The 18,490-nt window shown below is 46.7% G+C and overlaps 1 protein-coding gene and 1 non-coding gene across 3 annotated transcripts in view; one reads left to right on the top strand and one right to left on the bottom strand.

Annotated features, from left to right (window-relative positions):
- The window catches only part of GTPBP2 (GTP binding protein 2), a 48,246-nt gene that overhangs the window by 19,192 nt on the left and 10,564 nt on the right, over positions 1–18,490 (top strand). For both annotated transcript variants that reach the window (XM_040351757.1, XM_040351758.1), the window contains exons 4-10: positions 2,009–2,117; positions 3,624–3,821; positions 5,142–5,316; positions 8,918–9,137; positions 10,166–10,301; positions 11,680–11,738; positions 12,783–12,954. In XM_040351757.1, the coding sequence (XP_040207691.1) occupies positions 2,009–2,117; positions 3,624–3,821; positions 5,142–5,316; positions 8,918–9,137; positions 10,166–10,301; positions 11,680–11,738; positions 12,783–12,954 (1,069 nt within the window). The remainder of the gene's footprint in view (positions 1–2,008; positions 2,118–3,623; positions 3,822–5,141; positions 5,317–8,917; positions 9,138–10,165; positions 10,302–11,679; positions 11,739–12,782; positions 12,955–18,490) is intronic.
- On the bottom strand, positions 15,681–15,752 carry TRNAG-UCC. Its single transcript has one exon. It is a non-coding gene; the product is annotated as a tRNA-Gly (tRNA).

The raw sequence follows: 18,490 nt of genomic DNA, 5'->3' as shown, positions 1-18,490 counted from the left end.
AAAGAAAATCGATACAAATGTAAATAATCATATCGGTTAGAATACATGTATAGTGTGTAGTTAGCGAGGGAAGCTGTATTTGCTCATTGTATATGCCGGTTCTGCTTTCCTATGCCCGTAGCCCTTGTGCCTCGATGTTTCTCTTTGTTCTGTCCCAGTGGAAATTATAGACAGTCTTGTGTCTAATGAGGTGAAATACAATGCTTCGGGTGGACGGAGATCATCTTGAGTGTAGGCTTCCAGTCCTGAGGGAGTTCAGGAGAAGCAGTTGTTTTTCATGGCAAGGAAGGAGAACATTTCAACTCTAATAAAGTGGCATTGTAATGCTGTCATATTGATATGTGTGAATTTTGTAACGATGAATCCACGTAAGATTTGGAGGGACGGCGAATGTGGAAAAGAGTTCTAGAGAAAGGAAGTGACACAAGAAGTCCTGAAGTAGAATGTGGAGGAGGGATTCTGTGAGTGGATTCTGGATAGAGTCTGGATTTCGCTAGAGACTAATGAGCAGGTTCTATACTGCTGAGTGTTTTAGGCTCGTTCACATATAAATGCGAAGTGGATGTGTTTTGAACCGCATCTTATTCTTGTGACATGTGACCCTGCAGCCTTCTCTATGGAGCTGGTTCACTTATATGTGGTGCAGCGGTTGCGCAAATGGGGGGTCAAGTCCTTTCCGTTCCCTGAGCCCTGCAGTGCGATTCGGATGCAAATTTTATGTGAACGCGTCTGAATAGCACGTCATCCGTTTTGAACACAAATTTGATCCGTAAAAAAAAACGTTTTTTTTTTTTTTTTCTTTCAGATCAAATTTGTGTCCTCGTCGCCCCCTTCATCCATACCAGGCTCTTTTGGATTTTAAGGGGAACCCCAAGCCAAAATAAAAAAACAAGCCCCCCCTTTTGAGTCTGGTATGCCAAATTTTTACCAGACCCTTATCCGAGCACGCAGCTTGGAAGGCCAGGAAAGGGGGGGGGGCGATCAAGTGCCCTCTTCCCAATCGGAACCTGGAAGCTCCCTTTTAACAAGGGGTCCCCCAGGGCCTGCGCCCCCCCCCCAATATGTGAATGAGTATGGGGAACATTGTACAACTCCTCCTCACCAAAGTGTCAAAAAGAATAAAAAACTCCTGTTTTATTTTTTTGGCACTTTGGTGACGAGTAGGAATATAAGGGAGTCTCATTTAAAAAAACAATGTCCACCAGTGTTGCTCAATCATCAATCGCGACACCCGCTGCACCTTTCCTGCATGCTCAGATAAGGGCCTGGTATAAATTTGAACCCATGCCCCTTTCACCCGTTGTTAAGGATGTGGCGGCCGACTTCCCGGTCCGCTCCTTAACAACCTGCTAATGCTAATGTGGCAGCTGGCGCCAAAAATTTGCATCTGAACCGCATTTAAATCGCAGCTGCTTTTAGAAATCTGCAGTGAAAACTGAAAAGACATTCGCACCATACGTGTGAACCCGGCCTTAAGGCCTCGTACACACGGACGGACTGTCCGCCCGGAGATTTCTGTCTGATGGTTGTACACACCATCAGACAGAAATCCACGCGTACACGATACGCGGTGACGTGGCCGCGACGTGCGCGGCCCTGGAAGTTCAATGCTTCCACGCATGCGTCGAATCACTTCGACGCATGCGAGGGATGGCGGCCGATCGGACCTGTCCGGTGAGTCTGTACAGACGACCGAACAGGTCCGACGGACAGGCTTCCAGCGGACATGTTTCTTAGCATGCTAAGAAACATTTGTCCGCTGGAAACCTGTCCGATCCGCCGGAAAATTGTCCGGTCGGACGTACAGACGACCGAACATGTCCGCTGAAACTGGTCAGCAGACCAGTTTCAGCGGACCTGTTCGGTCGTGTGTACGCCACCTAAGAGTTAGGTCCACTGTCAGTTCTTTATTGCGGTTTCTCTCTACTTTTCCTGTCTCATGTTGGGCTGTATTATATCTGGTCTATCACAATCTGCATCCTGATATTGATGTCACCTCTCTCTGTAGGGTCGGTGCTGATATCACAGTATTACGGGAGCGTGAAGTTGATTATGACAGTGATTCCCCCAGGAAGATCACAGAGGTTCTGATCCGGAAGGTCCCGGACAACCAACAGGTAGATGCACAGTACAATGACTCTGAGCTTTGTCATGTTCCTGTATTTACAACTTCATTGAATTGTTGTCCATTCTGTATAGTTTCAGTAGGTGTGTTACTGTATATCTCCTGAGGAAGCCTTAAGGCGCAACATGTTGAGATTACTACACCATGACAATCTAAAACAGGGCTTGACAAATTTGCTTGAAATCTAGGAGCCAGCTAGAAAAGTTAGGAGCCAGTTTTTTTTTATTTATTTTTTCAGCATGCCGAATGGCTGGCTTCTGTCTGACCGGCTGCCATACACACGGGCCGAATGGCAGCCAGTTTTTATTGAACCCAACCGACCAATGTCACCCGGCATTTGGCCCTTGTGTACAAGGCTTGATGGTGTGATGGGCAGCAGCTCACAGTACAGCAAGGTGGGGATGATAGGCGATCCAGTAACTCATGCCACCCTACTAGGCCCCTTGCACACGGGTGCCTCTGCTAAGTGGAATCCGCTTGCTCAGTGAAGATTTCTCTGCTAATCCCTGCTGAGCAGGTGGATGACAGGTCCTCAGTATACAGCTGGTTGTGTTATAATTGTATACAGAGCTCAGTATACAGCTGGTTGTGTTATAATTGTATACAGAGCTCAGTATACAGCTGGTTGTGTTATAATTGTATACAGAGCTCAGTATACAGCTGGCTATGTCTGGACATGGCAGAACTCCAACGCAAAGTTCCTTACCATCCATTCAAAACAAATCTAGCTTAATAACACGCGACAATCCCGCCTCCCTCATCAGTCAGACGTAAAGGCAAGGTCTGTGCCAGCATGGCAACCAATATGTCACCTGACAGCTGGTATACACAATAAACTCGGTTCCTACCTGTGCACGCTTAACCCCGCAGTTCCAGGGTAATTTTTATCTGGTTCCGCTGTACATTGTGGTGAATAATACAGGGGACGGCTGTGCGCTGCAGGTAACAAGTCTCCCATTCCCGTTGCAGCTCGCTGTGTGCACTGATGTCGCGTAGCGTCACGTATCGGCGGGAAATACCTAGAGGAGTGTGTTGCAAGTCTTGCTTGTCGCAGCCCCGGCCACCACAAGAGGGCGCGGCCTCAATTACCGGCCAGTGCGGCCGACGAGATCGCGTGATCGTGGGGGAGGCGCACGGAGACACAAGATTCATTTAGCTGTGCTGCCCCAGGCGCCAGGTCACTAATTTTAGGCGCAACGGCGACCTGGCGCCCGGTATTTGTCGAACCCTGATCTACAGTAAATGTGTTTTAAACGCTTCAGTCAAGAGTTTGTTCATGAAAAAAAATGTGTTATTTTTTTTTTATTGAGAAAAGTCTTTTTAATGTTGGTTATGGAATAAATAAAATGTATGAATTTTATCTATTGTTGTAATATCTAATTGGCACCTTTGAAAATCCCAGCTCCTTTTTTTGGAGCATTTTTCTCTTGTCTATGGTCTTTCTGTATCTTTGTGGATCTCCACTTACACAAGACGATATACTTTTTGTTTCCTCCAGTTTCTGGACCTTCGAGTGGCCGTCCTGGGAAATGTGGATTCTGGGAAGTCTACTCTACTGGGGGTCCTCACACAGGGGGAACTGGACAATGGGCGGGGCCGCGCCAGGCTCAATCTCTTCCGCCATCTTCATGAGATCCAGTCTGGTCGCACTTCCAGTATTAGCTTTGAGATCCTTGGCTTCAATAGCAAGGGAGAGGTGAGGAGGCAGTCGGAGGGATGCTGGGGTAAAGTGGTGTGGGGAAGGGGGCAAAGGAGTGATGCTTAGGAAGGATGTGAACAGGGAATGGGAGAGTTGCTTGGGGTGGGGTAGTATTGAGGGAGGATTGAGTGCAGACAAGTGAGAGGGAAATAACAGAGAAATACTAGGAAAGGATGGTTAGTGAGGGAAGAATTGGAGAGGTTTTGGGGAGTGAAGAGGAATGGATGCTGTTGGTGAGACATGAAGAGGAATGGGCGCCATGCTGCTGAGGGATTTGGGAGGGTGAATAGGAATGGTTGCTGTTGGCAGGGTGAAGTGGAATAGGTTCTGTTGGGCCAGGGGTTGGGGGGGTGGTGAAGAGGAATGGGTGCTATTAGTGAGACATGAAGAGGAATGGATGCTGATGTGAGACATGAAGAGGAATGGGGGTGGGGGTGTGTTGGTGGGATGTGATGAGGAATGTTTGCTCCTAGCGAGCGATCGGGGTGAAGAGGAATGGGTGCTGTTGGCAGGGTGAAATGGAATGGGTTCTGTTGGGCCAGGGGTGGTGAAGAGGAGTGGATGCTGTTGGTGAGACATGAAGAGGAATGGGCGCTGCTGGTGAGGATTTTGGGGGTGTGGGGGTGGTGAAGAGGAATGGGTGCTGTTGATGGGGGGGGGGGGTGTGTGAAGAGAAATGGGTTCTGTTGGGGGAAAGGGGTGAAGAGGAATGGACGCTGTTGGGGGGGGAAGGGGGTGAAGACAATAGGGTGATGTGGGGTGGCAGGGGGAATGGGTGCTTTTGGCGAGACACGAAGAGGAATGTTTGCTGCTGGCGAGGGATGGGGGTGAAGAGGAATGGGTGCTGTTGGGGGTGAAGAGAAATGGGTGCTGTTGGGGGGGGGGGGAGATGGGTGCTGTTGGCGAGACGTGAAGAGGAATGTTTGCTGCTGGCGAGGGATGGGTGCTGTTGGAAGGGTGAAGAAGAGGAATAGGTGCTTTGGGAAGGGTGTCGAGGGGATGGGTGCTTTTGGCAGAGGATTGAGGAGGGGGTTTGGGGGTGAAGAGGGATGGGTGTTGTTCGGGGGGTGAAGAGCAATATTTGCTGCTGGCGAGGGATGGGAGTGAAGAGGAATTTTGGTCAGGGTTGAAGAAGAATGGATGCTGTTGGTGGGGATGAAGAGACTGGGTACTGAGAGGGGTTCTGATTCTTAGGACGGGACAGCAGTTTTCTCAGGTTTTGGTGATATAGGAGAGAGCAGAGTAGATGGGTTATGGTTAGCCAGGGGGATAGGTGCATTTATGTAACCAGTGTGTCTTCTGCCCTCCTGTGGTCAGGTGGTGAATTACAGCGAGTCTCGTACCGCAGAGCAGATCTGTGAAAGTGCCTCCAAGATGATCACATTCATTGATCTGGCCGGACACCACAAGTACTTGAAGACGACTATCTTTGGCCTAACCAGCTACTGCCCAGACTTTGCCATGCTGGTGGTGAGCGCCAACACTGGCATCGGTGAGTGTTGTCCTCAGACCCTGTAGCGGTCCCTGTGGAGCAGACCTTGTTATAATGTAGCCTGCTTAATCCTCCACTGATCAGTGTTAGGTATTTGATGTTTATTTCTGAAAAGTTGTTTGACTTTCTTCTTCCAGCAGTTTGTGTTTATGGTACATACAGTGAGGAAAATAAGTATTTGAACACCCTGCTATTTTGCAAGTTCTCCCACTTGGAAATCATGGAGGGGTCTGAAATTGTCATCGTAGGTGCATGTCCACTGTGAGAGACATAATCAAAAAAAAAAATTCCAGAAATCACAATTTATGATTTTTTAACTATTTATTTGTACGATACAGCTGCAAATAAGTATTTGAACACCTGTCTATCAGCTAGAATTCTGACCCTCAAAGACCTGTTAGTCTGCCTTTAAAATGTCCACCTCCACTCCATTTATTATCCTAAATGAGATGCACCTGTTTGAGGTCATTAGCTGCATAAAGACACCTGTCCACCCCATACAATCAGTAAGAATCCAACTACTAACATGGCCAAGACCAAAGAGCTGTCCAAAGACACTAGAGACAAAATTGTACACCTCCACAAGGCTGGAAAGGGCTACGGGGAAATTGCCAAGCAGCTTGGTGAAAAAAGGTCCACTGTTGGAGCAATCATTAGAAAATGGAAGAAGCTAAACATGACTGTCAATCTCCCTCGGACTGGGGCTCCATGCAAAATCTCACCTCGTGGGGTCTCAATGATCCTAAGAAAGGTGAGAAATCAGCCCAGGACTACACGGGAGGAGCTGGTCAATGACCTGAAAAGAGCTGGGACCACCGTTTCCAAGGTTACTGTTGGTAATACACTAAGACGTCATGGTTTGAAATCATGCATGGCACGGAAGGTTCCCCTGCTTAAACCAGCACATGTCAAGGCCCGTCTTAAGTTTGCCAATGACCATTTGGATGATCCAGAGGAGTCATGGGAGAAAGTCATGTGGTCAGATGAGACCAAAATAGAACTTTTTGGTCATAATTCCACTAACCGTGTTTGGAGGAAGAAGAATGATGAGTACCATCCCAAGAACACCATCCCTACTGTGAAGCATGGGGGTGGTAGCATCATGCTCTGGGGGTGTTTTTCTGCACATGGGACAGGGCGACTGCACTGTATTAAGGAGAGGATGACCGGGGCCATGTATTGCGAGATTTTGGGCAACAACCTCCTTTCCTCAGTTAGAGCTTTGAATATGGGTCGAGGCTGGGTCTTCCAACATGACAATGACCCGAAGCACACAGCCAGGATAACCAAGGAGTGGCTCTGTAAGAAGCATATCAAGGTTCTGGCGTGGCCTAGCCAGTCTCCAGACCTAAACCCAATAGAGAATCTTTGGAGGGAGCTCAAACTCTGTGTTTCTCAGCGACAGCCCAGAAACCTGACTGATCTAGAGAAGATCTGTGTGGAGGAGTGGGCCAAAATCCCTCCTCCAGTGTGTGCAAACCTGGTGAAAAACTACAAGAAACGTTTGACCTCTGTAATTGCAAACAAAGGCTACTGTACCAAATATTAACATTGATTTTCTCAGGTGTTCAAATACTTATTTGCAGCTGTATCATACAAATCAATAGTTTAAAAAATCATACATTGTGATTTCTGGATTTTTTTTTTTTATTATGTCTCTCACAGTGGACATGCACCTACGATAACAATTTCAGACCCCTCCATGATTTCCAAGTGGGAGAACTTGCAAAATAGCAGGGTGTTCAAATACTTATTTACCTCACTGTATATAAAGATTGTAGCAGTTCTGATCTCTTTTAGCATTGTATGTTTAGGGTACATGTACAGTGGAACCTTGGATTGAGAGCATTATCCGTTCCAGGAGAATGCTTGTAAGACCCCTTTCGCACTGAGGCGCTTTGCAGGTGCTATAACGCTAAAAATATAGCGCCCTGAAAGTGCCGCTCCTTTCACTCCAGTGTGAAATCCTGAGGGCTTTTACATTGCAGTGGTGCGCTGGCAGGACACTAGAAAAAGTCCTGCTAGCAGCATCTTTGGAGCGGTGTGTATACCACTCCTGGCCATTGAAATGATTGGGCAGCGTGGCTATACCGCCGGCAAAGCGGCGCTTTGCGGGTGGTTTTAACTAGGGTTGTCCCGATACCACTTTTTTAGGACCGAGTACAAGTACCGATACTTTTTTTCAAGTACTCGCCGATACTGATTACCAATACTTTTTCTAATGTCATGTGACAGTGGCACATGTGTCAGTATTTTATTTTTTTTACAATTTTTTGTTATGTTTTTTTCTGATGCTTTCTTCTTCTTTTTTTTAGGGGGGGGGGGGGGAATGGTGTCAGTGTGTTTTTTTATTTTTATTATTTTTTACAATTCATTTTTTTTATTTATATTTATTGTAATTTTTTTTTTAGCACTGTGGGGGGCTTGGGTGAGATGTCAGGGGTCTTAACAGACCCCTGACATCTCACCTTTGAGACAGAGAAAGGGACTAAGGACACAGATTCCCCAGTCCCTTTCTCTGCAGCCTCAGCTAAAATGAATGGACAGGAGAGGCTCCTCTCCATTCATAAACTGAAACATCGTAAACACAGGTAACGATGCTCAGTTATGTAAATGGACAGAGTCAATGATCACTGATTCTGTTCATTCAGAACAGGTAGAAGCCGGGTTTAGTGGCTCCTACCTCCGCTTTCCATCCTGACAAGGACAGAGGGAGTGTAGGAGGACATGGAGGGGAAACAGAGCACAGAGGGGGACAGCAGCAGGAGGGGGACATGGGACACGCAGCATGGAGGGGGACACGGGACGCGCAGTATGGAGGGGGAAACGGGACGCGCAGCATGGAGGGGGACACAGAGCATGGAGGACAGCAGGAAAACAGAGGGGGACGCGGAGCGCCGACAGCAGAATCACTCGGGGGGAGAGCAGCATCACGGAAGGGCACACGGGACACAGAGCATGGAGGAGGACAGCAGAAGCACGGACGGGGACACGGAGCGCGGACAGCAGCTTCACTCGGGGGGAGAGCAGCATCATGGAAGGAAACACAGGACACGGGACACAGCATTACACAGCATGGAGGAGGACCCAGCGCACAGAGGGGGGGGGAGCAGCATACACCCGCCCTCGTAGCTCACAAACTCCACCCGCCCTATCCGCTCGCAAACTCTGCCTGCCCTCTCTGCCGGAGAGCCTCGGAAATACTCGGGGACAGCTTGGCTGATCTCGGAAAGGCTTGGGAATGGAGTGTTTCTGAGTATTTCTGACCCATTCTGAATGTCACCGGTGCCCTCGCACCTCTGGCCAAATGCAGTACTGCACATCCCATTAGCTTGAATTCTGCTCATTTTGCAAGACAACGCTCGCAAACCGAGTCAGGATTAAAAAAAAAAATAAGTTGCCCGTCTTTCAAAACGCTCATTTACCGCGTTACTTGTAAACCAAGGTTCCACTGTATATAGAGTGTAGCAGTTCTAAAGCCAAAAGTGTGTGGACCCCCCCTCCAAATTAGGGAATTCAGGCGTTTCCTGTGAAGGTTACTGTTAGACCATGTGATATCTCGCCCATATCATGTAACCAATCGCAACATCTCTCTCTGCAGCGGGGACGACGCGGGAGCACCTGGGTCTGGCCATGGCTCTCAAGGTTCCGTTCTTTTTGGTGGTCAGTAAAGTGGATCTCTGTGCTCCACCTACAGTGGACAGGACACTCCGGCAGCTGGAGCGCACACTAAAACAGCCCGGGTGTAACAAGGTGCCTTTCATGGTGCGGACAGAGGATGATGCCGTCACCGCCGCTCAGCAGTTTGCGCAGTCACCCAAGTAAGGACTTTTCCCAGGCCTGAATATCATTGGGCAGTCTCATGTCTTTATATCGCCATTAGTTCTCTTTAATAGCCGAGTCACATGACCCTCTCTGCACCCTCTACCTGTCTGTATAATTGTCCTGTCATATGACCTTCACCTCATGTGTCCCACCTATTGTCTGTATAATAGCCCTGTCACATTATCCTCTCTGTGTCCCCCATATTGTGTGTATTGTATTCCTGTCCCATAACCCTCACCTCATGTCCCCCCATATCTTCTAAATCAGGGATATGCAATTAGCAAGCCTCCAGCTGTTGCAAAACTACAAGTCCCATCATGCCTCTGCCTCTGGGTGTCATGCTTGTGGCTGTCAGTCTTGCTATGCCTCGTGGGACTTGTAGTTCTGCAACAGCTGGAGGTCCGCTAATTGCATATCTCTGTTCTAAGTGATAGCCCTGTCACATTATCCTCATATTATGTGTGTATTGTATTCCTGTCACATAACCCTCACCTTATGCCTTCCCCCTACCCAATATCATATGCCACAAGCATAACACCTAGAGGCAGAGGCATGATGGGACTTGTAGTTTTGCAACAGCTGGAGGTCCGCTAATTGCATATCCCTGTTCTATATGATAGCCCTGTGACATTATCCTCTCTGTGTCTCCTATATTGTGTGTATTGTATTCCTGTCACATGACCCTTGCCTCATATCCCCTAATATTGTGTGTGTCAGTTAAAAAAAAACGCACCTCCCCGTTGAAATGTGTTGAAAATGCAGCACGAATGCATCAATAACGCACCTGTGTTACGTTTTTGATGCAGTTTTTGAGTCACGTGACCCATGAAAAATGCACCGTAAGCATAGTAAAATTGCGCTATTTTCTGAGCCATTCAGCAACTCGTTCTCTACTCGGCAAAATGCCAATAACACAATTTTCGTGAAATATGTTTCGGCTGCTGAAAAAAAATCTTACTTTTGTCTTGAGATTTTATCTGTGAATATCTGGCCTCCATATCAGATCCTGATTATCTCTTTACAGCATCACCCCGATCTTCGCCATCTCCAGTGTGACCGGAGAATCTCTGGACCTCCTCAAGGTCTTCCTAAATATACTGCCCCCTCTCACCAACTGCCGAGAGCAAGAGGAGCTGATGCAGCAGCTGCCGGAGTTCCAGGTGAGCCGAGTATCGGGGTGTCACAAGTTGGTAAGGTGGGGAGATATGTCTTGTTGGCCAAGGGGCACACAAGTTGTTGCTGTCAAGCTAAAGCTTATGCCGACCTCTTGTATCTCTGGAGGTTCTTGTGGTGGTATTTCCCTACCTTCAGTTTTTCATTAATAATACCAGTAAAGCCAAATTATAGTGTCACCCTAATGCAGGGAAATCTCACCATTATGGGAGGGGCAGAGACACAAATAGGTAGATTCAGGTAGAGTTAGGCCGACTTATCAGTAGATAAGCCGACCTAACTCAGAATCTACGCCGACTTATGTTTAAGCGTATGCTCAAACAGAGATACACTTAAACATATCTAAGATACGACGGCTTGCGCCATCCTATCTTAGATTGCAATATTTCGGATGGCCGCTAGGTGGCGCTTCCATTGCGGTCGGCGTAGAATATGTAAATGAGTTGATACGCCAATTCACGAACGTACGCCCGGCCGCCGCAGTAGTTTTACGCCGTTTCCGTAAGGCATTAGCAGGCCTAAAGTTATTCCATCTATTAGGTGGAATAACAATGTTAAAGTATGGCCGCCGTTCCCGCCGCGAGATTTGAATTTTTTACGTCGTTTGCGTAAGTCGTCCGCGAATCGGGATTTACGTCGTTTACGTCCACGTCGAAATCAATAGGCCCGTGCGGCGTACTTAGCCGCAATGCACCCTGGGAAATGTAGGCGCCCGGCACATGCGCATTAAAATAAAAAGGTAAAAAACGTGCGGTCAAGCCTCATTGCAATAAAACACGCCCCCCTCCAAGACATTTGAATTTGGCGCCCTTACGCCCGCCCACTTTAGGCTACGCCGCCGTATATTAGCAGGCAAGTACATTGAGAATCATGTACTTGCCTAGCTAACTTACGGCGGCGTAGCCTAAACAGGCTAAGCTACGCTGCCGCAAGTTTAAGCCTTTCTCTGTGAATCTATCTAAAACTCTTTTTTTTTTTTTGGTTGAAAATATATACTTTATTTTATATCGAGGTGTATTCCACATTCCACCCTGTACTGTGACGCAGCACATAAATACACCACATGGAGGCCCAAGTTAACTCAGTAGAGACGCAAACTACTGAGGCAAATCTCACCGTTGTGGGAGGGGCAGAGACGCAAACTACTGAGGCAAATCTCACCGTTGTCCTCCATGTGGCAGTAACACGGGCCAGATCTTTGTGCTGTGTTTGCCTGCATTGTCTTCTATCTTAGAATGCAAAAGATGTGGGTGACCCCCTTGGCATTATACTTTATAACGGAAGTCAACCCATCTATATAGGTGTGTCTATCTTCTTGGATTGGATAGACCTCTGAGTGTAATGGTATTTGTTTTCTCATGGCAGGTTGATGAGATCTATACAGTGCCTGAAGTGGGGACGGTGGTTGGAGGAACACTTTACAGGTATGTTGGGGTGTTGATACTCATCGGTAAATAAATCAGTATTAAGTGTCTTTATCCTGAAAGGTCTCCTTGATGACAAATGTTTAATGAGGGCAGAACGTTGGGGGGAGCAGGCTATGAATACTATACTGGGGGCAGCACTGTGGCTAAGTTAGGCCCCTTTCACACTGAGGAGTTTTTCAGGCGGTTTAGCTTTAAAAATAGCGCCTAAATACCACCTGAAAAACTCCTTCCTTGCAGTCTCAATGTGAAAGCCTGAAGGAGTGCGGCAGTCCAGGACCTCTTTTTCATCCAATGCACCTGTGCATAGCCAGCACCCTTTTGGCTTGGTGGGACGGAAGCAAAGCCAGGGGATCAGCAGTTTTCTGAGCGGTATTATTTCTCACTTCTGGCTTTCACACTGAGGCGATGCGCTGGCGGGACCGCTCCAAAAGTCCTGCCAGCAGCATCTTTGGAGCGGTGAGAGGAGCGGGGTGTTTACCGCTCCTCCACCACTCCTTCCCATTGAAAGCAATGGGCACCGCAGTAATACTGCCGGCAATGCGCCTCTGCAGAGGGGCATTGCCGGCGGTATTAACCCTTTTTCGGCCGTTAGCGGGGGTTAATACCGCACCGCTAGCGGCTGAATAACGCCGCAATTTTGACGGTATAGTGCCGCTAAAATTAGCGGCGCTATACCGCCACCGTACATCAAGCCCCAGTGTGAAAGGGGCCCAAGTGTCTTCGCATTATAGCACTGGGGTCCTCAGTCCAGTCACAAATTAGGGTCACTCTTTATAGAGTTTTGATATTTTTCCCATGTTATGTGGTTACTTACCTACAGCATACTAAAATGATTCTAGTGTAAAATTTCCATATATTCCCGGGAGACCCCCATGGATGGCCACAATAAGATGCTGGTCCAAGCGGCTGGTTCAATGGTACTGGACAGTGCTACACTTTAGGCATCATAGTACGCTAGCAGGGGGAGGGGCAGTTTGTGTTTTCTTGTATATACAGCTCTGTCGCATAGAAATCATGACTCTTTTCTTTAATCCTTTGCAGTGGGGTATGCAAGGAAGGTGAACACCTTGTGGTGGGGCCCACAGACTCTGGTAGCTTCCTTCCCTTGAAAGTTTGCAGCATCCAGAGGAACCGGTCTGCATGCCGTGTTTTACGTGCTGGACAAGCCGCGACCCTGGCACTGGGGGCATTTGACCGCTCTCTGCTCCGAAAGGTGAGTGTATACCACGAGGTGTGCAATCCCCACAGTACAGCTCTGTCAACTTAAAAAATAGTCAGTGTGACAACACAGCCTTAGCCATTGGGGTTTCTCCATCGTCTCTTGAAGGACAAGGGAATTTAGAAACAGTCGGATTATACTGCCATCTACAATTGGTTGGATACAAGGCCAATGGAATTCACTTAACCCACTTGTAAAATATATAACAGTGTTTATTCTGCAATTAAAGCGGTTGTATACCCCAAAAAAAATAAAAACCTGCACTAGCATACTAGCTCATTATGAATTACTTGCCTTAGATCAAAGCCGTCCTAGTCTCCCCCTCCGGTCCCGCAGACATCTCTCAGGAAGGTTACTTCCGGGTATCGCCGCTCCGGAGCTGTGATTGGTCGGAGCAGCGAAGACGTCACTCCTCATGCACACAGGAGCCATCGAAGCCGGCATTGTCGGTTTTATGAATGGCTATTCTCAGTGGGCCTGCGTCGATGTCTATGGCACGCATGCGTCGTAGACATTGGTGCATTCTCTTTGTGGCAAATATCTTTGCGGCAAACACCTACAGGTAAGCCTTAACCGCATAACGACCGCTGCATGTACATATACGTCTGCAAAATGGCACAGAAAGGCAGAACGACGTGCCCGCATGTCGCTGCCTTTCCGTGGGTCGGGACCCCCCCCCCCCCCCCCCCGGTACATGCGGCGGTCGGTAACCCGCGGGGAGCGATCCGGGACGACGGCGCGGCTATTCGTTTATAGCCGCTCCGTCGCGATCGCTCCCCGGAGCTGAAGAACGGGGAGAGCCGTATGTAAACATGGCTTCCCCGTGCTTCACTGTGGCGGCTGCATCGATCGAGTGATCCCTTTTATAGGGAGACTCGATCGATGACGTCAGACCTACAGCCACACCCCCCTACAGTTGTAAACACACACTAGGTGAAACATAACTCCTACAGCGCCCCCTGTGGTTAACTCCCAAACTGCAACTGTCATTTTCACAATAAACAATGCAATTTAAATGCATTTTTTGCTGTGAAAATGACAATGGTCCCAAAAATGTGTCAAAATTGTCCGAAGTGTCCGCCGTAATGTCGCAGTCACGAAAAAAATTGCTGATTGCCGCTATTAGTAGTAAAAAAAAAAATAATTAATAAAAATGCAATAAAACTATCCCCTATTTTGTAAACGCTATAAATTTTGCGCAAACCAACTGATAAACGCTTATTGCGATTTTTTTTTTTACCAAAAATATGTAGAAGAATACGTATCGGCCTAAACTGAGGAAATTTTTTTTTTTATATATGTTTTTGGGGGATATTTATTATAGCAAAAAGTAAAAAATATTGAATTTTTTTCAAAATTGTCGCTCTATTTTTGTTTATAGCACAACAAATAAAAACTGCAGAGGTGATCAAATACCACCAAAAGAAAGCTCTATTTGTGGGGAAAAAAGGACGCCAATTTTGTTTTGGTACAACATTGCATGACCGCGCAATTACCAGTTAAAGTGACGCAGTGCCAAATTGCAAAAACACCTCTGGGCATTTAGCTGCATATTGGTCCGGGGCTTAAGTGGTTAATCTAGGCTTACCTGTAGGTAAAACTGGTCAGAGAGGGTTTACTACCCTTTAAGTAAAATGTGCCTTGGTTGCCGGTTGCTCATAACAAGGGAATTGCCTTTTTTCTCTAAATGTTCATTGGAGACACAGCAGAGCACAGAGGTATAGGCTCAGCCCTAGATGGATAAATACTAAGCAAATAAATAAATAATAATAATACAAACATAAGGGTAAGCTTTTCTCTCTGAGCTGTACTCACTGTGGAAGAGAGCTCTGTTTTGGTCCTATTGTGCTAGGTTGCATCCTTATCAGTCCTTGCTTGGCCCACATGTATGGTTAGGATATCCTGAGGTGTGTGTGCGTGTGTGTGTTTTAACATCAGGCTTCAATTTCCAAGGTCTTTTTTTATTATTATTATTATTATTATATAGGATTTCTATAGCACCAACAGTTTGCTCAGCGCTTTACAAAACTAAGGCCCCTTTCAGACTGGGGCGGGAGCTGCGGTGGCGGTATAACGCCGCTAAAAATAGCGGCGTTTTACCGCCGGAATTGCCGCGGGTATCAGCCGCTAGCGGTGCGGTATTAACCCCCACTAGCGGCCGATAAAGAGTTAATACCGCCCGCAATGCGCCTCTATAGAGGCGCATTGCGGGCGGTATTGCCGCGGTTTCCCATTGTTTTCAATGGGAAGGAGCGGTGAAGGAGCGGTATACATGCCGCTCCTCTCACCGCTCCAAAGATGCTGCTGACAGGAGATTTTTTTGTCTCCCGCCAGCGCATCGCCTCAGTGTGAAAGCCCTCGGGCTTTCACATTGAGTCTGCAGTGAAGGAGTTTTTCAGGCGCGATAGCAGCGCTATTTTTAGCGCTGTACCGCCTGAAAAACTCCTCAATGTGAAAGGGGCCTTAGGCAGACGGTTACAATACAATACAATTAGATACCAGAGGAATCGAGGCCTTGCATCGTTAGAGCTTCCATTCACACATTTACTACATTTTACCATTTTGTCTGGTTTGTTTGGTTTCTGAGTTTTGCAGGGAGCTGCATGATTCAGAGTAGATGGATGGTGCTGGATGCCCAGAGATTTTCTTCACCACCTGGCCTCCATAAGATTTTATCAGGCATGGCATGTGACATTAGTGGACTGCTCGGCTCCGGAGATTGCGTTGGCCGGGGATCGAACCCGGGTCAACTGCTTGGAAGGCAGCTATGCTCACCACTACACCACCAACGCAAGGCTGCCCAGTGTTTGTGCCACGTACACGTCGTGTTATATGTGCACTGGGGGGGGGGCGCAAGTGGTTAACCACATCAATACTGGGCACTGTTGCCCCCTTCCTTCCCAGATCAATTTTCAGCTTTCAGCGCTCTCTCACTTTCAATGACAATTGCACGGTCATGCTACGCTGTACCCAACTTAGATTTTTATCATTTTGTTCACACAAATAGAGCTTTCTTTTGGTGGTATTTATTCACGACTCATATTTATTTTTTATTTTTCGCGATATAAGCAAAAAAAGAGTGGAAATTTGGGGAAAAAATAACAATTTCTTCTTTCTATTTTAAAAGAAATCCAATCAAATCAAATTTTGTCATAAATTTAAGCCAAAATGTATTCTGCTACATGTTTTTCGTAAAAAAAAAAAAAATCCTGTTAAGTGCATAATAATTGGTTCGTGTGATCACGGATATATGTGTGCAGATGATCATTGGGACATGTGATTTTACTGTTGCATATGTGGTGGACAGATGTTTTTAGTGTGTGGGGACAGTGTTTTGGGGACTTGCGTGTTAACATTGTGTGGGGACATGTGTAGGGACACTGGTCCGGTGATCAGTGTGTAAAAAAACGGCTCATACTCGCTGATCACCAGCCGGCTGCAGCGATATTCTCTCCTCATTGACAACTTCTGTGTGAGGAGAGCCGAGCCGATCACCTATTTATTATTTAGGTACTTAAATAGCGCTTATATACAATGTACATTCACATCAGTCCCTACCCTCAAGGAGCTTACAATCTAAGTAGGGCTGCAACTAACGATTATTTTCATAATCGTTTAGTTGGCCGATTATTGTTTCGATTAATCGGATAATAGCCTTAAAAAAATAAAGAAATTGAATTTTTTATTATTTTTGGCCCAATTTGTTGTTGGGCAGATTAAAAAACACAAATAGCAGCAAAAACACATTCCATGCTTTTCTGCAGCTTCTCCATTGGAGTATATTGAACCAAAAAAAACAAAATAGCACCGTTTCGCGTTAAAAAGTCCTTGCCCTTTCCAAATACGCAGCAGCTGAAAAAAAATCATGGATGTGAACGTGTCCCATAGGAAAACATGTAAATGAACTGTAGTGTGTTTCTGCAAAAAGCACCAAAAAACAGAGGTGTGACCCCGGCCTGAGATGTTTAGTAACCTAATGGGGGTTAAAAAAACTAAAATAAGTACAAAAAGAGCAAATAATCGCTACTGTAAGGGGTTCATTTTTTTTTTTACTGTGGGACAGTGAAAGTAATATTTACAGTAGCGATTTGCTTTTTTGTACTATAAAGGGATAATTTTAGTTTTTTTAACCCCATTATGTTATTGGCCGATTAATCGATTATGAAAATTGTAATCGATTAATTTCATAATCAATTAATTGTCGATTAATCGATTAGTTTTTTCGGCCCTAAATCTAAGGTCCCTAACTCACATTCATATACTAGGGCCAATTTTAGGCAGAAGCCAATTAACCTACCAGCATGTCTTTGGAGTGTGGGAGGAAACCCTTTTTACTGCTAGGCGAGAGTGCTACTCACTACACCACTGTGCTGCCCCCTAGCAACCGGCTCTCTATTTACATCACATGACGGCTGTGATTGGACACAGCCGTCATGTGATCAGGAGGGCCAATCACGGAGCCCTCCTGCTGATCGGAGGTGACACAAGCGCATCGTTATCACGCCACTGTGCGGGAACGCATGTGTGCGATTTCCCCCTCCTTCTGAGGGATGTTCCTGAACGTCCACCCGGGAGGAAGCGCCCACCCGGCCCTATATGTACAGTGGCCGGGTGGGAAGTAGTTCAACACCACTGAGCGGTATTTATGTGCCTTGGCATTAGGTTAGCAAATTCTGCACACACAAAATAGGACTTCCACGGTCACCCTGGGCTGTTACTGGAATGAGTAAATCTAAAATTGAAGCTCCTTACCGTGATCAGGGCTCACAAAATGTGTATGTGAACTTGGTAGCAGATACTTCACTATTAATGTAACTGCCACGCTCGCCAGCAGCTCCTTGTTGGCAGCTTGTCCTGATGAAGGGAACAAGGCTTAGCCACCGAATACATTGGGTTTGTGTGCCCTTTTCATCTGAGTTTTTACATTGGCGTGATTCAGCCTGTCCATAACTTTGCTCAGGTGGTTTTTGTTTACCTTCTTTTATTTTTAAGCAACTCCAACGCTCTCACATCCTGTACAGAGGGGGCACCACACACAGAGAGAGGAGCTTATTGAGCTGCACGATTCTGGAAAAAATGAGAATCACAATTTTTTTTGCTTAAAATGAAGATCGCAATTCTCAAAAACGTAATTAATATATTGCCAGAGAGAATTAATATATTGCCAGAGAGAGGGAATTGATATATTGCCAGAGATAGAGAGAGACAATTAATGCCAGAGAGAGAGAGAGAGAATTAATATATTGCTTATTCTGAAAAAAAAAAGAAACAGTAAATCTTTGCAGCTTACATTTCAGTTATTAAACGTTCCTGTGACATGTACAGGCTTGTAGGAGCAAGGAAGGGCGCGCTGTCTCCTGGACCTCTGTCTGTGGGAAGAAACGCGATCCTGCCCATTCACAGCATGTTCTTTGCTGACGTCGGTTTCCGGTATCTCCGAGTCCGCCATTTTGCATTTCACGCTGGTTCCGACTGGCGACTGCTTCCCCTTCGCTTCGACACAGGCGACCTCACGCCACAGTACCAATCA

The sequence above is a fragment of the Rana temporaria genome, chromosome 4, assembly GCF_905171775.1.
Source record: "Rana temporaria chromosome 4, aRanTem1.1, whole genome shotgun sequence".
NCBI lineage: Eukaryota > Metazoa > Chordata > Amphibia > Anura > Ranidae > Rana > Rana temporaria.
This window is presented reverse-complemented; position numbering and strand designations above follow the sequence as displayed.